Raw genomic sequence first — 23,868 nt, 5'->3', positions numbered from 1 at the left:
CCTGCAGGCCCTCAAGTTTATGAATGGGGCAAATGAGGCCTGGCAAGGAGAAACATGCTCAAGGCCCCAGTTTAACAAATTGTAATTTCACAAATCTAGGATGCCAGTGATTGAGACTAGCAGTGGCTCATGTCTGTAATCTGGGTAATTTTGGGAGATCACTTGAGCCCAGGAGTTCAAAACCAGTCTGAGCAATATGGCAAAACACTGTCTCTATAAAAAAAATACTAAAATAAGAAAATTAGCTTGGGTGTGGTGGCACATGCCTGTAGTTCCAGCTACTTGGGAGGCTGAAACAGGAGGACTGCTTGAGCCCTGGAGGAGGAGGCTGCAGTGAGCTATGACCATGATACTGTATTCCAGCCTGAGTAACAGAGCAAGACCATGTCTCTAATAAACTAGTATATACTATTGATTGTAAGATCCATCTGACTTCCAAGATATTAATATGTCAGGGGAAAACATATGTCTTAGAATCAATGACACAGGATTCTTTGATGTAGGGAGCTACTGCTGCTTGCTTCAATGGGCCGTGGTCCGGGAACCCTTGAGCAGCGCTGAACTGATGCTCTGGGTCACTCTACAACAGAGCTTCTCCACCTCGGCACTAGTAAACATTTAGGGCTGGGTGATACGTTGTGGTGAAGACTTTGCTGTGCATCGTGGGATGTTCAGCAGCATCCCTGGCCTCTACCCACTAAACGCCTGTAGCACCTCCCCGCAGTGCTGACAGTCAAAAATATCTCCAGACATTGCCGAACGTCCCCTGGTAGGCAAAATCACCCAATAGAGGGAGGAAGGCTTAAGACATACGTGGTATGTTGCAAACAAACAAAGCACTAAAAGCACTTGAGTTAAATAGGTTTCTTCATTTCAGGCCTTCCTGCAGTCTTCAGAATGCTCATGTGCCTGTCCGTCTTCATCCTCCTTCATGGAGCACGGATAGATCTGGGATCCCAAGGATTCCACCTTAGGAGATACTACCTCAGCACCCTGGGGGTGGGGCAGAGGGGGGACGTTGTCAACACACTCGGTCTAGCCTTGGCCATGCTACCCATTCTCGTCTCTATATCTGACCTTCTCCATCCATCTCCCCACCTTTCTCAGCCCCCTTTAGGGACCCAGCACACAGTGCAGTGCTGGATGGAGAGAGGCTCTTGATACGCCTGTAGGGTAAAGAAGGGAGCCTGTTAAACCCAGGCCTCTAAGCCACGGACTGGAGGCACCTCCTGTGAGCCCCCCTTCTGCAGGACAGCCCCCATCAGCAGCAGAGAGGACAAGATGCTTTCCTGTGGAGGGGTGCCAGGAGAGCGGGCTTTGGAGAAGTGATCCCATCACTCTAAAGGCAAATCTCGACCAACCCACCAACGGGGCAGGCTGTGAGTCACACCCGCCATCTCTACACGTCCAAGCCTCCCTCTGCCGGCCTCCCTGTCCCGTCCTCCTTCCCGGACCACTCTGGCTGGAAAAGACAGCTGGGTTTCCTTTTTGGTGTCTGGCTGGCCTGGAGCCAGCCAGGAAAGAGGACGCACCTTGCGTCATTCACTGGCATTTTGATTGTTAAAAACACACACACACACACAAGAACAACAGTGAAAGAGGCCGGGCGCGGTGGCTCACGCCTGTAATCTCAGCACTTTGGGAGGCCGAGGCGGGCGGATCACGAGGTCAGGAGATCGAGACCATCCTGGCTAACACGGTGAAACCTTGTCTTTACTAAAAATACAAAAAAAAATTAGCCGGGCGCGGTGGCGGGCGCCTGTAGTCCCAGCTACTCAGGAGGCTGAGGCAGGAGAATGGCTCGAACCCGGGAGGCGGAGCTTGCAGTGAGCCGAGATCGCGCCACTGTACTCCAGCCTGGGCGACAGAGCGAGACTCTGTCTCAGAAAAAAAAAAACACAGTGAAAGAGAAGCCAGTGGGCTCAGAACTGCCTGCTGCCACACGGTAGCTACAGCACGAGCAGGCTCATTTCTGGGGACTTGGTCTGAGACGGCAGCACTCACTGTCTCCCTAGGAGACATGGGAGGGACATGGGGCAGTCATAGCTGCCCCATGTCCCTCCCCCACAAGGGGGTTCCTTTCTTATTTTAAAAATTTAAGTAATAATGTAAATATAAAGAAAATGCTTTTGAAAGCCTAAAATAATTTTTGATAGAAAACACCCATGTTCATATCACTTCTCCCACACCTTGGCTGATTTTCTAGAGGTAATATTTTCCCATCATTTCCAGTTTTGAGCTCTTCTGCTGGCAGCTGTCATATGCCTAAGCAATACGCTTTGAATGTGCTCTTTCACGTCTTCAGGTCTCAATGGCAGACAATATCCAAAGACTCCCTGCTCTGAAAGGTGAGGATCTGGCCACTCGCATTGCGTCCCGCCTCCCTCTTCCGATCCAGTATTCCAGAGTCCTGTGATTACCTCTGGTCCTTCCTGTGGTTCCCTGTGCTGCTTCAGGTAAACTATTCAGACCAGGGATTACTTTTTCTTCTGAGAACTTTACGCAGGCCCTCACCTCCCTTCCACAGAAGCTGAGACTGTCACACTCAAGGCATTAAAGATTAAATTCCCAGCCCCAACCACAACCTTGATTTTCATGCTCTGCTGCCAGACTGACTCCTGAAGTTGAAAACCAACAAGTGTGCTTCACACACCATAGGATGGTGGAGACACAGGCAAATTAGCTCAACGTGGAAGCCAGGCTCTGGGGACTGAAGATACCACAAAAGAAACAGACTTGTCCCTGCCCTCAGGGAGCTTACAGTCTAGCACGGGAGAGTGAAGATCAACGAGGAACAGGATGCTGGGGGTGTTAAAACAGCAGGCAGCTGTGATCTAAAGTGACTGGGTGAGGGCTCTAAATTGAGTGGTCAGGGAAGGCTTCTTGGAGGAGGTGACATTTTCAAAAGCCACATGAAAACAGATATTGTTCTCCCTGCTGATGGGTCCCATAACCTGCCTTCCAGAATCTCAGACCTAGGTGTCTCCCAAGAGCCCCCTGGACAAACCTTCCACCTATTATAGGAATGTCCATTTTGGCTTGGCGCGGTGGCTCACACCTTTAATCCCAGCACTTTGAGAGGCCAAAACGGGTGGATCACTTGAGGCCAGGAGCTCAAGACCAGCCTGGTCAACATGGCGAAACCCCGTCTCTACTAAAAATACACAAATTAGCCGGGCGTGACGGTGCGCACCTGTAATCCCAGCTACTCGGGAGGCTGAGAAACAAGAATCGCTTGAACGCGGGAGGGAGAGGTTGCAGTGAGCCGAGACTGCACCACTGCGCTCCAGCCTGGGTGACAGAATGAGACTCTGTCTCAAAATAAAAACAAACAAACAAAAAAGAATGTCCATCTCGACTGCCTGTGCTTGATTACCTTTGCAGATGGGGAACTCACACCCTCACAAGGTCTCCCTCACACTGTTTCAGGTGTTTTATTTGAAAGCTGCCTTGTAAACGTCTGCCTCCTTTTAGCTTGTACTCTGTGATGTCCACAAGAGGCACATAGAGCAGTTCTGTCCACACTTCAGGTCTTCCTGCCCCCGACAGACAGGAAAGAACTCTGATACCTCACCTTCCCCAGCCATCTCCTCCTGCTGAGCGCCTGATGAGGAGTGTGCAGGAGGCCACCAGAGCTGCTGCTGGCACTGCCAGGGAGACTCCAACCTGCTTGGCAGCAGGCCTTATGGACCCCCCACCAGGCCCGACCCCTCCCTGGGTTTGCTACATCAGCCAGGTTTAAGACCCAGGACCCATCATCTCAGCCTCTCCACTGAAGGTGGTGTCAGGGCCCTCCCACTTGCCCCAAAGCAGATATTGGACATTACCTGCTGGAGGCAGAGGGCTCCTGTGAGAGCCAGGGCTGGCTGGAATCCCAGGAGAACTGCTGGGACGTTCCCAGGTGGTCTCTGGTGAAAGAAGAACAAAGAAAATCACTTTGAGAATGCCACAGGGCAGAACCGGAGTTTCACAGAGCAGAAGGAGATGGTCAGAGCTGGAGAAAATAGAGATAGTCCATCGCCCTCCTCCCCAACTCTGGCCAGACAGGACCCTGCTTTCTCCTCCCATATCCATCCATCTCCCTTCCTGCTCCTTGCCGCCCACCACCATCCCATGACCAGAGCTGCTTTTTGCTGGGGTTCCTTCTCGATGAGGCTGGGGCCAGAAGGAGCTGGACTTCCTGTTGAGAGGTCAAGATCCTCTGAAACATCCTCTGCCCCAACCTGCCTCTTCATTCACCCTCACTTTGTCTCGAGGCTCTAGACTCTTCTCCTGGAGCCCTGAAGTTGCCAACTAGGAATTTCTCCCTGAATGTCCACTGTTACCTGAAACTCCAAAGCACAGACGAAAGAACACTGGCTTAAGAGTCTGTAAAGAGACAGGGGGCCTCTGCCACCTGGGGTGACTTCCAAGTTTCTTCCTGATTTCGCAGTTCTACGTCTCATTTGAGCTGTAACTGCTGAATTTGCCTGGTCACCTCTCCCTCTTCCAATGCCCTGCTACAGGCTCTGATCAGAAAGAAAACTGGCCGGGCACGGAGGCTCCCAGCTGTAATCCCAGCACTGTGGGAGGCCTTAGGTGGGCAGATCACTTGAGGTCAGGAGTTCGAGATCAGGCTGGCCAACATGGTGAAATCCTGTCTCCATTAAAAATACAAAAATTAGCCAGGCGTGGTGGTGCGTGCCTGTGGTCCCAGCTACTTGGGAGGCTGAGGCAGGAGAATCTTTGAACCTGGGAGACAGAGGTTGCAGTGAGCTGAGATTGTGCCACTGCACTCCAGCCTGGGAGACAGAGTGAGATGAGAGAGAGACAGAGTGAGATGAGAGAGAGAGAGAGAGAGAGAGAGAGAGAGAGAGAGAGAGAGAGGAAGGAGGAGGAAGGAGGAGGAGGAGGAAGGAAGAGGAAGGAGGAGGAGGAGGAGGAGGAGGAGGGAGAGAGGGAGAGAGAAAGAGAGAAAGAAAGAGAAAGAGAGAGAACTAATACTGCAACTACAGTATTGTCCCCCAAACACCACTTTACCCATTTCACTGCCGTGCACAGGGCTTCTTATGAAGTTATCTAGTGATAAAAATAATACTTTCTCACTATATACATTTGATAATGCAAGAAAACACACAAAAATAAATATCACCCATCATCCCACCATTCAGAGGTCATCACCATCAACATTTTGGTATCCGTATGTTGACTGGTTTTCTAAGCATATGTTCCTCTTTAAAATAAGACAAAACCAAACTGTAGATTCTTTTCACGTATCAATTTTTGTGAATATCTTTCCAAAATCTGTCCAGGCGCAGTGGCTCACGCCCATAATCTCAATACTTTGGGAGGCTGAGGTGGGTGAATTGCTTAAGCTCAGGAGTTTGAGACCAGCCTGGGCAACATGGTGAAACCCTATCTCTACCAAAAATACACAAATTAGCCAGGTGTGGTAGCATGTGCCTGTGGTCCCAGCTACTTGGGAGGCTGAGCTGGGAGGATTACTGGAGCCCGGGAAGTCGAGGCTGCAATAAGCCATGATTGTACCATTACACTCCAGCCTGGGTGACAGAGCATGATCCTGTCTCAAAAAATAAAAATAGACTGGCTGCAGCAGCTCATGCCTGTAATCTCAGCACTTTGGAAGGCCAAGGCGGGCGGACCACTTGAGGTCAGGAGTTCGAGACCAGCCTGGCCAACACGGTGAAACCTCATCTCTACTAAAAATACAAAAATTAGCTGGGCGTGATGCACGTGCCTATAATCCCAGCTACTCAGGAGGCTGGGGCACGAGAATCGCTTGGTCCCAGGAGGTAGAGGTTGCAGGGAGCTGAGACTGCACCACTGCACTCCAGCCTGGACAATAGAGACAGACTCCATCCCAATAATAAATAAATAAAGTAAAAATAAAAATAAATTTAAAAATCTTTCCAAAATCAGTATAACAAAGTGGTTAGGCTCTGTTTAGTGCGGTGATTCTAGAGCCAGATTGCCTGGGTTTGAATCCAGTTCTGCCTCTCACCACCACTATCCTTGGCCAAGCTACTTACTCTCTATGCCTCAGTTTCCTCCTATGTAAAATGATTTCAATAAGGTATCCACCCAAAGGAGATACTGTATTAATACCAAAGGCCCACATACATTCCTCTAGCGCTAAGTCATTTTTAAAGTTAGTCTGACATGAGGCTATAACATTAGTTAAAAATCCTATTACTGAAAATTCAATTGTTTCCAACAATAAAAACCAAACTGGGTTCTTGACTTAACTTCGCTCCTACACGACCGTGCAGCCCTAGGCAGATCACACCATCCCTCTAGTCCTCTGATGCTTCATCCAAAACAAAGAGGTTCAGCTACTTGGTCTCTTAGGCCCCAATATTCCCGCTCTCTAGCTGTGATGGGTGGTCTTAAGGCTCATGGTTTGGGTTTCGTGAACCTGGGCTCCAGGGGCAGGCGTAACAGGGGGTAATATGGTCCCTTCATGTCTCAAGGGAGAGAAAACAGAACTGAGGGTGATCTGGAAAGCAGAGAAGGTGTGAACATAAACAAGAGAGTAGTAGGGTCTTTTATGAGGAGTGACAGGGACAGAGGCTGCCAGAGGGCTTAGGAGCTTCCCCCAGGGACGCACTGGCTGGCAAGAGCAGGAAGCCTTCGAGAACTTACTTCAAAGACCACTGCCCGCTTAGGGCCCACGTCATCAGCCATTCATAAGCTGAGTGACCTCTGGAATCACCTGAACTCTGTATTTTGTTTTCCTCAACTATAAAATGGGGGTGAAAATGGTACCTAAGCAGGGTGGGAAAGAGCATTAATTGGGTTCACCTGTGCAAAGCACTTAGGCTCACATTGGGCACATGGTATGTGCTATCCCAGCATTAAATAAAACAGAGATAAGCCCGGTGGAGCTTAGATGAGCAAAAGCAGCGAAGTGGGCATCCCCAGGAGAGGCAGGCATCCCCAGGACAGGCAGGCATCCCCAGGAGAGGCGGGCATCCTCAGGAGGCAGAGGCACCATCCAGCCTCAGGCTCCTTCCTAGGGAGGCTTCTCTTCTCTCCTGTCCATTGCATCAGGCCTGCCTAGAGGCCGCACCGTTGCCTTCACATCCACAGAGTCAAGACTGGGTTCCCCTCTCCACCCTCTCCTCCTGGGTTCCCTGGGTTCCCTGGCAGCCCCTGGACACCCAGGGACAGGGCTCACTCACCATCACCAGCTCCACCCTATGTCCCATCCCTCATATCTAATTGGTTCCCAGGGTCTGGAGATGCCCCTCCATCACGTTCCTCTCCTCCTCTCCATGTCACTCCACAGCGAGTCTGCCTGCCTCTTGAAATCCATCCACTCACAGCTAGTGGACCAGTCACCCTAGAGCCCAGCTTTCACCAGAGGTCACTCAACAGCGAAAATCCCTGGCTGGCTCCTTTCCAACACGGCATACAGAATCAATTCCGAAGTCCACTGCTCTCCTGGCAAAGTGCTCCAGGGTCCCAACCCCAACTGCATCCAGACTGACATCCCACTGGCTTCACTTCAGGCCCAGTTAACTTGCCTCGCTGATCTCTGAATACGCCTTTCCTGTATTGTTCACTCACGCTCACTGCCTCCTGCTCCCCATCCCTGGATATCACAACCTTGTTCACTCATCAAGTCTCAACCAAAATGTCTCCTCCACCATGCAGCCTACCAGGATTGCTCTTCTTCCCTGCAAAGAGTTCTTCCCCAGATTCTCTAGAGTGGGTGCTGTAGTGCACCACCCAAATCTCTCCGGCTGCAGGGGCTCATAGCTGAGTCCCTCTCAAGGCACTGCCCTTAGCCAAAGAGAGCTGCCACGCCCAAGGCTATGCCTAGGGTAGGGGTGCAGGGTGCACATCTTATGACTGGGGTGAGAGGGGATCAAAGGCCCACCAATCCCCTTGTTTCAGATCAAACAATTCTGAAAGCCCCTCCTAGCTCAGAGCTCCCCATGGAGGGGCCGAGGCCTCCTTGGTGGCCGCATTGCAATGCTGCTTCCTTCCTTCCCCAGGGGTTGCTCCCAGGAGCACACACCCTACTGAAACTCCTGCAAATAAATCCACCTCAAGTCTTTTTGAGAACCTGACCTAAGTCCCCCAACACACGCATTCCATCCAGCTTTTCTGTAGGCAATCAGCACTTTGTCCATCCCTCAGACAGCTCAGATCCTAACCTTAACACCTTATCTCCTTGAGGGCCGAAGCCATGGCCGGTTCGCCCTCTCAAATATGGCACCTGGTCTGAAGGATGCAAGGACAGATGGGCCAACAGAAAGATGGACGTTGTGACAGCACAAGAGAGATTCCAACCTGATGTGCTCTTCAGCTCTCCAGGAATACACAGCAGGAAAAAGGTCCCCAAAAACTTTCCCTTTGTGCCGCTGCCACCACCCCTTCGGTGGCTGACACCATTGACCTTATTTTAAAAGGAAGTCCCACCAGCTGACGCACAGACACTGCCTTTTATCTTCCGGTTGGAGCAGAGGTTCACAATTCATGCACTGACGACTCTTTCCATCCTTGCACCCATTCACCCATCACTGTTTGCCTACTACCTGCGAGCCACCACCAACCACTGTGGACCCAAACTAAGATCTGGACTATTTAGCAGAGAAGCTGCTGGTCCTTGTTCCTCTCCCCGCCCCACATCCTTGAGCCCTCCTGTGAAGGGAACTACCAGCAGCAGCGGCAGCCAGGACGGCAGCCAGGACGGCAGCCAGTAGCTCTGGGGGCTGCAGGAGGAGGCTCTGAAACCCTAGGTGGATGCTGGCCTGCAGTCTGAATGCTGCTGTCCATGTGGGGACCCAATGGGAGGCCCCTTTCCCTGCCCTCACTGGCCTGGTCACTCCCAGACCCTCCAAAAGCTGGAGTCTCCGTAAGTATCCTATCCCTCCACTCTAACCTCCAAATAGGCCCCATCAGGGACGATGCAGCTGCCTGAAGGATTCAGTCCAGTCCATTTCCTTGTCTTGGTGAGCTCTGACCAATCTAAAACCCAAAGACACTGTGAGCCTGCGGCAGGGATGGAGCTGAGCCGAGCCAGGCCAGGCCACGCAGACATCTGGAGAGAGCCACTGGGGCTCTGGCTGGGTGACATCACCAGCAGCAGGACAAGACACCCCAGATGACCATGCCACCCACAGGGAGAAAGTCGTGTCCAGGTCTTTTCCAACACAGGACTCCCTAATCTGCTTACAACATACCAGCCTCCTTGACCAAGTCACGGTAAGACTGAAGCGACAGCTCCAGGCCTCAAAAGATGCTGGATTGAGGCCCTTTTGCATTCTCTGGACGTCCATCCCTGTGGTCTTAGGTCACCCCGGATGACTGCCCGGACTCTACTAACAGAGCCATGGCCACACAGGCCCCCAAGGCTCTAGGAGGAACAGTGCGGTCAGAGTGGAAGAAGTGAGATGTACTCTGGGGAGCCTCTTCCCACCCCACCCAATTCACACAAAACACATTTTTTCCTAGTGATAACTAGAACTCCATTCAGATCTCTTCCGCTGAGACCCAGAAAGCCAAACATATACAAATGAACTGGCCATGGAAGAAACCAGTCTAAGGGAGGTACTATTTTAGCATCAATGCTAAGTGACAAATATGTTCATCTTCTCATCAGCAAATGACAATGTCTACCCCACATAGAATAAAACCTATACAGACAGCTGGGCACAGTGGCACACGCCTGTAGTCCCAGCTACTTGGGAGGCTGATGTAAGAGGATCCAGGAGTTCAAGTCCAGTCTGGACAACACAGCAAGACCCCATCTCTATAAATGAATAAATGAATGAATGAGTGAGTGAACGAATAACTTGTAAAGTTACAGTCTAGTTGAAAGGTTGAAGAGTATGTAAATCTGAGTTTCAGAGCAGAGAGGCTCCTTCTGTAAAACAGTAATAATAAAATTTAAAAACAGCGAGCTAGGCAGAAGTTATTAATTTTAAATAGTCACTTCCGGGCTTCATTTCCCCTTGTCAAGGCTGTATCCTGTCTGCATGAGGAATATTGGGCTCCAGTGGCAAAGCCACAAGGAGCCCCTGGACCTAAGTCACTGGTTATGGTGATTGGCCACGGGTCCATCTGCAAGCCTCTGGCCCCCAGTGGCCTCCTGCTGGGGCTCACCCACTTTTCTTGGCTTGTGCTGACTCTCTGCTGCCCCCTGTGGTTATCAGGTAAAATAACCACAGATACCAGAGCAGAAGGAAATGGGCTTTGGGGTCTTGACTTTTGATCTGAGATTCCTGCAGTCTTTTACTCTTTGCCTCTCTTTATACTCACCTTTCTGTGCTACTTGCCGTATCTCCTCCTCCCTCCCACCACCTTTTCTTTCTTCCTTGCCCTGGTTTGGTGGTCTCCCTACCCATGGCTTCTCTCCTTGCCCTGTAGTCCTCACAAGGAGGGTCTGCCTGGGCTATGGCTGGGTTTTTCTAGACATACGGCAGCCCTGCCACTCCGTTTCTCAGCCCTTGTCCCTTCCTACCCAGAAGCTGGCTTGCCCCCAGGCCATGTTGCCCTGTCCTCCAAGGGAGCCCCAGTGCCTTGGCTCAGGCAGATGTAGAATTTGCAATCAGCTCACATTCTCCTGGAGGCCCCTGCTTATCTCGCTTGGCCAATACAACAGCAGCAGTTCACAGAGACCTGGTCCCCTCCCTTGCACCAGAGCTTCCTCCATCTCTGGCTTTTCAATGCCTTCTAGTACAGTCATTGCTACAAGACATCTGAAATCCCCTCTTAAAAGTAAATGGCTGAGGCAGGAGAATTGCTTGAAGCCAGGAGACAGAGGTTGCGGTGAGCAGAGAGCGCATCATTGCACTCCAGCCTGGGCGACAGAGCAAGACTCCATCTCAAAAAGAGAGTAAATGATATTTAAATCATAGCCACAGTTTCTCTACAGGAAAGAAACGATTAATCTCTGAAGAACCATTTACGCCTAGTCACGCCAAGTCCCTCCACATCTGGCATCTCCTTCAGTGGTCACAAAACACCTATGAGATAGGTGCTGTCATTTCCTTTTTTTTTTTTTTGAGAGGGAGTCTCGCTCTGTTGCCCAGCCTGGAATGCAGTGGCGTGATCTCAGCTCACTGCAAGCTCCGCCTCCTGGGTTCACGCCATTCTCCCGCCTCAGCCTCCCAAAGAGCTGGGACTACAGGCGCCCACCACTATGCCCGGCTAATTTTTTTGTAGTTTTTAGTAGAGATGGGGTTTCACTGTGTTAGCCAGGATGGTCTCGATCTCCTGACCTCGTGATCTGCCGGTCTTGGCCTCCCAAAGTGCTGGGATTACAGGCGTGAGCCACCGCGACCAGCCCATTTCCACTTCTAATGGAAGGAACTGAGGCCTCAGTGAAAAGTGGCATCTCTGAACTTGGTCTGACAACAAAGACCCCCATTTTCTGGCCACACTCACCATGTCTGAGCTCTAGGCTGGGACTCTGGGAGCTGCAGCAAAACAATGTATTTTAATCTATAAACCACCTTTTATTTGAGAACCATCCTCAATATGAATATTATTATTATTCATTCAATACATATTTGAGGGCCTATTCTGTGTCAGGCACTGCGCCGGACACGGGGCTATATCGCAGGAAATGTAAGTGGTTAAACTCCTCCTCCTTCAGCTTTGATTCTAGTAGTCATTATGCCATTCAATCTTAAATTAATTTTAGACACATGCACATGTGTATAAAATGTGTATGTGTATAACATTTTCCGTAAGGGAAAACTTAAACATTTTCTAATGGGACTAGGGGAGGGAGTTGTGCCAGGAGACAACAATAAATAAGCAAAACGTATCAGGTTAGCTGTTAGTACACACTAAGGAGAATAAGTCAGGGAAGGGGATAGAAAGTGTTATTAGAAAGAAGCTGTAATTTAAGAATGGCCAGGGAAGGTCTCATCAAAAAAGGAACACAGAATGAAGATCTGAGAGACATGTACTATGTATCTATTGCTACATCACAAATTACCCCCAATTTAACAGCTGGAAACATCAAACGTTCATTATTTCATATTGTTTTAATGGCTTAGCTGGGCAATTCTGCCTCAGGTTCCCCCATGAGGTTGGGATCAGGACGTCAGTGGGCGCTGCCTCACTTGAAGGCTTGACTGGGGCTGGAAGAGCTACTTGTAAGAAGGCTCGCCCTAAGGATGCTGGCAGGAGCCAAAGTTCCTTGCCAGGGGGCTGTGCACAATATGGCTGCTGACTTTGCCCAGAGTGAGCGAGCCAAAGGGAAGCAAGGCAAAGGGCACAATGTCTCGTATAACCTAGTCTCAAAAATGACACTCCATCATGATTGTCACAATCTATCAGTCTCATGGACCACCCAAGAGGGAGGGTGGGAAGGGATGACACAAGGGTGTATCAGGAGGTGAGTATGTTGGGGGCCATCTTGGAAGGCTCCTATCACAGAGGGAAGGAGCAAGACACACACATATTTGAGGGAAGAGAATCCCAAATGAAGGGAACATAAAATAAAAACGTTCTGAGGCAGAAGCACGTCTTTCATCACAGAGAGCAGCAAGGAGGCTAGTGTGGCTGAAGAGGAATTGGGGGGAGGGGGAAATAGAAGAAGATAAGGTCAGAGGTAACAGGGGCCAGACTGGATCATCCAGGGCAGTAGTTCTCAAAGTATGGTCCCCAGACCAGCAGCATCAGCATTAGCTGGAACCTGTTGGGTGCCCTCTGGGTGATTCTGGTATACTCTCAGGTCTGAGAATCCCTTATTAAGAGCTCTGACGCTGGCATCTCACAGAGAGGTGTTCAAAAACCCCAGATCTATTCTTTTTAACAATGACCGTGTTATTCAGCCTCAGTTTCCCTGTTGTAAAGTGGGGGATAGCAGTACCGGGGTCCCAGCTTCCTAGTGTTGAGTACAGGACTCAGTGAGGTACATACAGCTCTCAGCACAGTTTCTGACACAGACACTGAAGAACAACAATAAGACAAAACAAAAAACCAAAACCACCTCCATTCCTTCCTTCCTCTTCTTTACTTCCCAACTTCTACCCCAGAAGCTGGCTCCCTGCCTCACCCCTCCTTTTGATGCCTACAAGGAGCACATCTCCCAAAAGAGGGGTGCTAGGAGTGAAGAGGGGGCTAGAATGCCACCTTTAGCATTGCTCTGGTGTCGGGCTATCCCTTAGTTACCCAGGGAGACATCACTATGAGTGGTCCCCAACTTCCCACTCACAGCTGCTTACAAAATTCTTAGGGCAACCCTACAATCTCAGTGGGGAACAGGGGCTCCTGTGCCCATTTCACAGATGATACAGAAACTGTGTTACTGACGGGATGAAGCTGAGGTCCCATCAGTGGGGCCCTTTGACATTTGCCAGAACCAAGCTCTGGTCTGGCTCCAGCCTGCACAGAGGGCCTGTGAAAGAGCAGGGCCAGGAATCCAGGAATCGCCAAGGAATTCGAAGGGTCACAGGGAGTAGGGGGTGCTGCCTGGAGCTGTCCAAGCCTGTCTCTCAATTCCCATTAGGATCCCTGATCTACCAGCCTCCTTACAGAGTGTAGACCCGTGCAAACACACTGGGAATCCATGAGCATTTAAAAGAAGATCACCGGCCGGGCGCGGTGGCTCAAGCCTGTAATCCGAGCACTTTGGGAGGCCGAGACGGGCAGATCATGAGGTCAGGAGATCAAGACCATCCTGGTTAACACAGTGAAACCCCGTCTCTACTAAAAAATACAAAAAAAACTAGCTGGGCGAGGTGGCGGGCGCCTGTAGTCCCAGCTACTCGGGAGGCTGAGGCAGGAGAATGGCGTAAACCCGGGAGGCAGAGCTTGCAGTGAGCTGAGATCCGGCCACTGCACTCCAGCCTGGGCGACAGAGCAAGACTCCGTCTCAAACAAAAAAATAAAAATAAATAAATAAATAAATAAAAGAAGATCACTGACCCAAACTTGGGTTGAAGGGCAAGGAAGGTTGACTGCAATGTTGGAGAAATGTGTCTTGTCACCGAGACAACAGGTGCTGGTAACTTACCGCCAGCTCATACATATGATTCCCATCTTATGGTTGAGAAACTGAGAAGAAACCTTATCGAATCCAAAGCCTGGATGTTCCAGATCCAGAACCTAAGCACAGGTGTTCGGCAAAGCTCTGGTCTCATTTCCCAATCCAGTTACTCACCAGAACTACTGGGGCCACTTGTTAGAAATACCGATGCCCAGACGTCACTCCTGGAGCTTCTGGTTGAGTAGCTTGGGAGGAATTCAAATCACCATTTTTACCAAGCGATCTCAGTGACTAACCACATGTGGGGAAAACTAACTAGTATACTCCATAGTAGGAGAGTCATGGAACCCAGCCAAGGATCAGGAGGCACCCGGACCCAGACAACAGCCCCAGGGGGTGGGTTAGACTTAGGATCAGGCAAGACACATGGTAGCAATGTAGAGTAATTTAAGGAACTCCCCAAAACCTTCTAAGAGCCGTGGCTTTGACATGGGTCTTTGCTACTTGAGTTCCCAGGGGTGCTATATGAATTAAGAGATTGTCACAAGTCCATGAGCATGACTGAGTCCTCAGTCTTTCTAGAATAGGTGAAGATGAGGAGAAAGGAGAAGGCACAAAAGCAGTGAGTGCTGCAGTGAGGGAAGCCCGGAGGGAAAAGGTTCCAGGGAAAAGGTTCCAATGTGTGGGCACAGGCAGCAAGAGTGGGGGAGGTGCCTCTAGCAGGGCCTGGCCTCCTTCCCAAAGTCTTATCTTAAGCCCCTGAGGGCCAAGTCCTGAGTTACAGGACAGGAAAGACAAGTTTTAAGCAATCCTGTTCCCAGGTGTTTGGAGCTGACAGGGACAGCAGAGCTGAGGCGGCCAGCTATTCTCACTGTGGCATGGCACCAGAAGAGTCCAGGTGACCTAACAGTGCAGTGCTATGCTCCTTGTCAATTCATTCAGACTTTCTGAGCACTGGGGAGCAGCAGGGGAGGCTCACAGCATCGTCTCTGCCCTAGGGAGCTAACAGGATGGCTGGAAGAATAATCTCGTTCTGCCTCAGCTACATCCCCTGCTTTCATACCTATCCCTCCTACCAGATGTATTCAGATGTTGTGACTGTATCGAACAAATGTGGACCTGTCTCCCGGGTACCACGGACACTCAGCAATTGTTTGATGAATGAATGAGGACACAGCTCAAAGCAACTATTAGAATTACGTTCAGTAACACGGCTAATAGCTGATTTTTCAAGATACACATGTATACGCATGTAGATTAAAAGAAAGATAGAGAGACAGAGGGACAGACCAAGAAGGCGGCCAGGGAGACAGATAAAGCCTCTATTCCCTTCACGCCGTACAAACTACCGATCAGTCAGCAGCCCAGTTTAAGAAGAGCAAAGAGCACATACAGGTGATTTACAGACACCTGTATTGCAAATGATCAATAACCAAAAAAAACGATGCTCGTTCTCATTCAAAATTGGAGAAATACAAGCTAAGACTGTAAGACACTATGTTTCCACCCATGGGATAAAGCAGCTCCTTTGTGACTGATAACCCCTATTTAACCAGAGTCTGCAAAAACCAGGTGGGAATGCCTCTCTGTGAAAGGCAGTTTGGAGACATCCGTCAAAAGCCCAAATGCACGTGTCTTTTGACCTAACGAGAGTTTTAGGTGTGCAATAATGTAAGTATGAAGGTATTTGGTGGAGCACTTTTCATTAGAGGGAAAAGACTCTTGGGAAGTAACCTAAATGTTCGCCAACAGGGGACAATGATGTATTGACAGGGTGGCGTTCTGCGGAGCTCCTGAAGTGCATGACTGTTGGAGTGAAAGGCTCCAAAACACACTACATGTACAAAAGGTTCTCACTTTAACAGAAGGGTGCAAATAAAATGTCTGTGCTTGTGTATGCAAGGCAAATGTGCTGAAAGAATACACAAGCAGCATTTGATGCTGGTTCACTCTGAAAAATGAAACCAAAGTAAGAAGACGATATATATATGTGTGTGTGTGTGTGTGTGTGTGTGTGTGTGTGTGTGTGTGTAATTTTTTTTTTTTTTTGAGACAGTCTCACTCTTTCGCCCAGGCTGAAGTACAGTGGCATGATCTTGGCTCACTGCAACCTCTACCTCCCGGGTTCAAGTGATTCTCCTGCCTCAGCCTCCCAGTAGATGGGATTACAGGCATGCACCACCACACCCGGCTCATTTTAATATTTTTATTAGAGACAGCGTTTCTGCATATTGGCCAGGCTGGTCTCCAACTCCTGATCTCAGGTGACCTGCCCACCTCGGCCTCCCAAAGTGCCGGGATTACAGGCATGAGCCACCACACCAGGCCAGAAGGCTCTATTTTTTATAGTATATCCTACTTGAATCTATAAGAAATTTTCATGATAGATAAAACCTGGTGTAGGAATAGAGAGAAAGACCAAGGGAAAAAGACCAGAAACAGATCCGGCCAGACTAGTTTAGCATATGGTAAGGAGGTGCTTCTCAAGGCAATGGTGAAAGGCTGAATCAGTCAATGCTGTTTGAACAATGGGCGAACTATTTGAAAAATACTGAGGTAGGTCCCTTTCTCATTCATTTTCAGAAATTAAATTCCATATGGTTTAATATTTTAAAGTGGGGGGGAATAGTCCATAAAATATTACCATCTTTTATTGGTAAAGACCTTTTAAAGTGCGGCCTCAAATGGCAGAAATCACAAAAGGAAAAGGTTGGCGTATTTATCTATTAAGTGGAGTTTTATTTATTTTTTATTTTTTTGAGACGGAGTCTCGCTCTGTCGCCCAGGCTGGAGTGCAGTGGCTGGATCTCAGCTCACTGCAAGCTCCGCCTCCCGGGTTTACGCCATTCTCCTGCCTCAGCCTCCCGAGTAGCTGGGACTACAGGCGCCCGCCACCTCGCCCGGCTAGTTTTTTGTATTTTTTTAGTAGAGACGGGGTTTCACCATGTTAGCCAGGATGGTCTCGATCTCCTGACCTCGTGATCCGCCCGTCTCGGCCTCCCAAAGTGCTGGGATTACAGGCTTGAGCCACTGCGCCCGGCCTATTAAGTGGAGTTTTAAAAATCACAATCAGAATAATAAAACATAACAAATTACAATCATTTGCTACATCTGATAACATAGGAAAAACTGAACTGTTTCTCCTACTCTCGACCCAACACCACTCAACACTTCTGACATCAGGTAAATAGGGGTTTCCCCTGTCATACTAGCCAGCAAGTATCCAGCAGACACCAGCACAGTATCCTATAATTTAATTTGATTCTGATCCTGTCTACCTGGAGATAGCGTCAGATCCCACAGGCTGAAGCCTCAATCCCACAAGGCTACTCCCTGCTTCAGACACCAATCACAAGCAGCAGGTTGTCACCTACACGCCTGAAAGATAGGCTATAAATCAGGGATTCTACAACTCCCTCCACGGGTTCGATTCCTTTGCAAAAGCAGCTCACTGAACTCAGGGAAACACTTTACTAACCTTTACCCAATTATTACACAGGCTATGACAAAGGATACAGATGAAGAGCCAGATGGAAGAGATGCATAGGGCCAGGGATGGGGGAAGGGGCACGGGGCTTCCATGCCCTCTCCAGGTACCACTCCCCAGGCTCCATGTGCTCAGTTAACCAGAAGCTCTCAACACTCTGTTTTTCTAGGTTCTTATGGAGGCTTCAGTATATAGACATGATTGATGCCATCATTGGGAATTGACAATCAGCCTCTTTCCTCTCCCCAGAGGTGTGTAGGGTAGGGGCTGAAGTTCCAACCTTCTAATCATGCCTTGGTCTTTCCTGTGACCAACTCCCATCCTGAAGCTGCCTAGGGGCTCCCAGACACCCATCGTCTCATTAGCAAACAAGAGACAGTCTTAAGATTCTGGAGATTCCAAGGGTTTATGCCAGGGAGCTGGACAGAAGACCAAATATATATTTCACAGTATCCAGCTACACATGTTCAAGACTCTTCTCTAAGAAACTGCCCAAATCCTAGTTGGGATTCCACTTGCGATGGGTCCCTCTTGTTGACATACTTGGCTGTTTGCTAATGGACCTGCCCAGAGTTTGTTGGAATCAGGACTTGGGGTGGTCCCCGTTTGGATCCACATGCTATGGGTGTGACTACTTGGCTGTTGCTACTGGACCTGCCAAGAGTTGTATGGAACAGGACTTGGGGTGGTCCCCTTCCACCATAAGTGGCCACTTCTGCCAAATGGCTGCTGAAGAAGAAAAGGCAAGACTGCGGAGAGAAAGATGCATTCAGAGAAATAAGAGGCATCGGCCAGCACTGTGGCTCCCGCCCATGATCCTAGCACTTCGGGAGGCCAACATAGATGTCTTGAGCCCAGGAGCTCCAGACCAGCCTGGGCAATATAGTGAGACCCCGTCTCTATTTTATAAAAGAGGAAAAGACAGAAAAGAAAAAGAAAAGAAAAGGAAAAAAGAAAAAGTAGCAGCATAAGACATCACAAGGCCCCACAGTTAGGACAATCAATCTTGGCACCTAATTTTCCCATCCTTACACCTGCGTTTCTGTGAGATGCCCCCATATCCCTCTAATAAATGCCCTTTTTTCATAAGTTAGTATGAGTGGGTTTCTAGTCCTGTAACAAGACGGTCCCCACCCAAGGACATGCATCAGAGCACACTGCCCTGTAAATGGCCAACACCGGCCCAGAGGCCATTAGGCTGACATCTGGAATATTCTTCGGGACCATGTTGAACTGTGGCTTTTTAACAGGCTCCAAGCAGTGCTTCTATAATCTCTCCATGGACAATCATACCACACTACTGCTCGGAAACTTCTCCCACAAAATGGCATTTTTTCACTTATGCATCAACTTTTTGTTGTTGTTTTCTGAGAAACTCAGCCTTTATTAATTTCAATTGCTTGCACTGTAATCCACATATAGAAGACTTTCCAGTAAAAAGTGTGACTTTACGTGTATAAATTATGCTCAAGGCCAGGTACAGTGGCTCATGCCTGTGATCCCAGCACTTTGGGAGGCCGAGGCAGGTGGAACACTTGAGGTCAGGAGTTCGAGACCAGCCTGGCCAACACGGTGAAACCCCGTCTCTACTAAAAATAAAAAAATTAGCTGGGCGTGGTGGTATATGCCTGTAAACCCAGTTACTTGGGAGGCTGAGGCAGGAGAATTACCTAAACTCGGGAGGCGGAGGTTGCAGTGAGCCGAGATCACGCCACTGCACTCCACCCCGAGTGACAGGATAAGACTTTGTCTCAAAAAAAAGAAAAAAAAAAAATTACGCTCAAAATCACTGAGTATTGCTTTTCACAGGACTTGGGGGAAACAGAAAGAGCTAAGGCTATTTTGGGAAATAGAAATCAGCAACAATCTCTCAGGTGCAGCCATAAAACTACTTGTAAACTTGCTGGATTCCCAAGGAAGAGGATGGCCATTTAGCCCCATGGCTCCTTCAGGCACACAGAAAAAGTCCTTATCATGAACCAGCACTGTAAAACATGTATAGAAATTCTGGGCAAAAAAAAGCTATTCTCAAACATCAAAAAGGGCATTCAGGATAGAAAAGACCACAGAAAATGAAGCAGAACTAGGCAGCATTTTATAGTTGAAGGAAATAAGGAAATAAGATTCCTTGGGAAATTGCAGGAGGTTTAAAAACCTCTCCGCAAAGAGGACCGAAAAGCTCATCTGTGGAGGGGCATGGTAAGATGCTAGGAACAGGGGCAGCCTTAAAGGAGCGCATCTCAAAAGTCAGAGCCCATCAGGATCACTTGGAGGACTGGTTAAAACAGATTGCAGCTGTTAGCCATTGATTAGGACTTGGTCTGTTTCATACTGAGATGGTCAGTTTCAAGCCAGTCCTGTGATGCTGTGTGATATGAGCATCACAGTCCCCTGGAGGGAGCATTAAAATGCAAATTTCTGGGTCTCATCCCTAGAGTTTCTGATTTAGTAGGTCTGGGGTAGGGCCTGAGAAAGTGCATATCTAACAAGTTCCCCGGTGATGCTGATGCTGCTGGTCTGGGGACCGCACTTTGAGAAGCACTGGTCTAGAAGGCGACAAAGAAGGGCAGGGTTTTCTCTGCACCAGCTGCTACCTTTATCCAGGTGTTGGAGGTAGGACCCTTTAAAAGAAAGGCACAAGAATCAAAACAACCCACCAATTACTCTTGAAAGCACCCTCTGCCTGCGCCATTTCCTCCAAACGGGTGGTAATGATGAAAACTACAGGTCGGGCACGGTGGCTCACACCTGTAATCCCAGCACTTTGGGAGGCCAAGATGGGTGGATCACAAGGTCAGGAGATCAAGACCATCCTGGCTAACACGATGAAACCCTGTCTCTGCTAAAAATACAAAAAATTAGCCAGGCGTGGTGGCGGGCACCTGTAGTCCCAGCTACTCGGGAGGTTGAGGCAGGAGAATGGCATGAACCTGGGAGGCGGAGCTTGCAGTGAGCCGAGATCACACCACTGCACTCCAGCCTGGGCGACAGAGCGAGACTCATCTCAAAAAAAAAAAACAAACAAAAACAAAAAACTACAGAAATGACATCAGGTTGGTCAGAGAGATCTAGGAAAAGAGTGAACGCAACAGGGCAGATTCACCGAGAGTCGTGAAATCAGCCAGGTCCCCAGATACTCAGGTCATCATAAAAGTTACTTGAGATTTTCATCTCTATCTCTAAATTCTGCTAGTGAAGAAAGTTCTGTGTCTGCACACCTTGTAATAAGAATCTACTCTTCATACAAAAGAGTGGAGCCAGCTGGGTGGCACTGCGGCATTCAGAAATCACCTAATCACCGTGTGCCCCTGGCCCTTTCTGTTCTTCCACTTCCCAAGGCTTTGCCTCTGCTCTGTCCTCTCCGTACCTTTCTGCAGTGGCACCCATCTCACCAATCAGCACATATCATTTGTATATACTGGGAGCAAAAAGCAAGTGAAGTCTTGGTCTGAGACAAGGAATCACCATCTCCTTGCCTTCCAGCCTGGCACACTCCTTCTCCAGTGGCAGAGAGCACAGCACATGGGCTGGGTATTATTGGGTGTTCCTTTTATCACATAAAAACAAACAAAAAAAGCCCTGGGCCTTTTCAGGCTCAGGTTCAGGTTCACACAGCCTGGCCCTGGAACAAACCCCTGATGGCCAGAACATAAGAGCACTTGTTTAGCTTAGCAACACCCCAAAAGACAGCTAGAAGATTCAAGCCAAAGAGAGGCAAGGGACATGAATGGAAACAGAAATCTGAGAAAGATCAAGAGAAACAGAGGAGCACGAGGGTTATGCTGGGGAATGGGAAGTAAAAGAAAGCCTTAGCGCTAAGCTCCAGCCCTCTCCTCTATTTCAGAGAAATTATTATTATTATTATTATTTTTTTTTTTTTTTTTTGAGAGGAGTCTCGCTCTGTCACCCAGGCTGGAGTACAGTGGCCGGATCTCAGCTCACTGCAAGCTCCGCCTCCCGGGTTTACGCCATTCTCCTGCCTCAGCCTCCCGAGTAGCTGGGACTACAAGCGCCCGCCACCACGCCCGGCTAGTTTTTTGTATTTTTAGTAGAGACGGGGTTTCACCGTGTTAGCCCGGATGGTCTTGATCTCCTGACTTTGTGATCCGCCCGTCTCGGCCTCCCAAAGTGCTGGGATTACAGGCTTGAGCCACCGCGCCCGGCCACGAGAAATTATTTTTATCCTACTTATAAAAGTAATACAGGTCCAGGGAAGAAACATTGGAAAACAAATAAAAGTGAAAAGAGGACGTAAAACCCTCCCTAATGCCATGCCTTGGAAAAAGCACCGTGAACAAGCACCTTCCCTGCAACTTGACGAGGTGGCGTCTCACTGTGGGGAGGCACCCAGCCAGCAGGAATCAGGGAAAAAAAAGGAAGTGGAGGCAGGAGCTGAGCCCTCCTCTGCAGCGGCCATCAGGGTTGTCTCCTGGGGGACATACAGAGCCTGAAAGGTTTTAAAAACTAGCCTAACTCTCTCTTTTAGAGATGGGGGAACTGCAATGTCGGGATCCTGGAAATGCAAGGAAGAGCTTAACATACCAGGAAACAGCAGAGCTGCAGGTAAGACCTTCAGTCAAGGCCTCCCTGGTATGGTTCAGAGCAGCCGGGAGAAGGATCACAAGTATTTGGAAAAGAATTGCTTTTTAAGTCCCTCTTTTCTGCAGCTTGTACCCAAAACACAAAATCACATTTTAAAAACATCCATCTTTCTTGGAACTGGTACCAAGACAGCTCTTTTAAGCAAGAGCCTGTACTCCACATTCACCGACGCCCTGGCAAGGCAATGGGAAAACAAGCCACCCTTTCTGTTGCTCGTGCCACCTGAACCTCATGCCGGGTATTGAAACGTAGGGGACGGATTGCAACCTGTTTACAGCATCCTACAGGACACGATTCCACTGCTCAGGTATCAGTGCTCAAAGATACCACAGTGCGGGGCGGGGGAAGCGTGTCAGTTTCCAGGGGGCTGTAACAAAATACCACATTACTGGGCGGCTTAAAGAACAGAAACGTCTTGTGACAGTTCTGGAGGCCAGAAGTCTGAAATCAAGATACTGGCAGGGTTGACTCCTTCTGAGAATCTGTCCCAGGCCTCTCTCCTAGCTTGTGGTGGCCTTGGGCATTCCTTGGCTTGTAGATGGCTTTCTCCCTGTGCCTTCGCAGCATCTTCCCTCTATGCGTGTCTGTCTCTGAGTCCACATTTCCCCCTTGTGATGAGGACCCCACCATATCGGATATGGGTCCACTATGCTCCAGGAAGAACACTTTGTTTGTTTTTTAATTATACTTTAAGTTCTAGGGTACATGTGCACAACGTGCAGGTTTGTTACATATGTATACATGTGCCATGATGGTGTGCTGTACCCATTAACTCGTCATTTACATTAGGTATATCTCCTAATGCTATCCCTCCCCCCCCCCCCCCACCCCATGACAGGCCCCGGTGTGTGATGTTCCCCTCCCTGTGCCCAAGTGATCTCATTGTTCAATTCCCACCTATGAGTGAGAACATGCGGTGTTTGGTTTTCTGTCCTTGTGATAGTTTGCTCAGAATAATGGTTTCCAGCTTCATCCATGTCCCCATAAAAGACATGAACTCATCCTTTTTTATGGCTGCATAGTATTCCATGGTGTATATGTGCCACATTTTCTTAATCCAGTCTATCATTGATGGGCATTTGGGTTGGTTCCAAGTCTTTGCTATTGTGAACGTGCCACAATAAACATACGTGTGCACGTGTCTTTATAGCAGCATGATTTATTATCCTTTGGGTATATACACCCAGTAATGGGAAGGCCGGGTCAAATGGTATTTCTAGGTTTAGATCCTTGAAGCATCACCACACTGGAGGACCACATCTTAACTTGATCATTTCAAAGATCTTATTTCCAAATAAGATCACATTCACAGGCACTGGCGAGTTAGAACTTGGACACCTTTTGTGGGACACAACTCAACCCGTAACACGAAGCAGAAGGCTGGGGCTGGCTGGGGGTGATGGGAGACGGGGATAGAGGTCCAGCGAACACCTGGAAGTTGATCTGGGGATGAGAAAGTCTGGACAAATGAGAAACAGAGGAGCCTGGGGGTTCCATAGCAGAGACTGCAGGTGTCTGGCATGGCCCAGAGGGGCAGTAAAGAAAGCACAGGACAGCCATGCTCCAGCCGCGGCACAAGTCCACGCAGGTATTCACCCAAAGCCCATGAGTATAGTAATATTGATTATGAAAACAATGACATTTTCTGTACCAGTTGGAAAACTGCTTTTGCTCCAACCTCCCCACTCCGTATGTCACCAGCCACCAAGGTCCCCCCACGGGGTCCCCACAATCTGGCCAAGTTTTCAGAGTGGGAGTAGGACCCTATCCCAACATATTACTCCAAGAGTCCACCCCTGTGGCAGACCACGCAATAAATGGCTTG

The 23,868-nt window shown here is 49.1% G+C and overlaps 1 protein-coding gene across 4 annotated transcripts in view; it reads right to left on the bottom strand.

Annotated features, from left to right (window-relative positions):
- GAS7 (growth arrest specific 7) overlaps positions 1-23,868 on the bottom strand; it is a 289,764-nt gene that overhangs the window by 67,978 nt on the left and 197,918 nt on the right. For all 4 annotated transcript variants that reach the window (XM_050765349.1, XM_050765352.1, XM_050765351.1 and 1 more), the window contains exon 3: positions 3,828-3,908. In XM_050765349.1, the coding sequence (XP_050621306.1) occupies positions 3,828-3,908 (81 nt within the window). The remainder of the gene's footprint in view (positions 1-3,827; positions 3,909-23,868) is intronic.

This window comes from Macaca thibetana, chromosome 16 (assembly GCF_024542745.1).
Source record: "Macaca thibetana thibetana isolate TM-01 chromosome 16, ASM2454274v1, whole genome shotgun sequence".
NCBI classification, from domain to species: domain Eukaryota; kingdom Metazoa; phylum Chordata; class Mammalia; order Primates; family Cercopithecidae; genus Macaca; species Macaca thibetana.
This window is presented reverse-complemented; position numbering and strand designations above follow the sequence as displayed.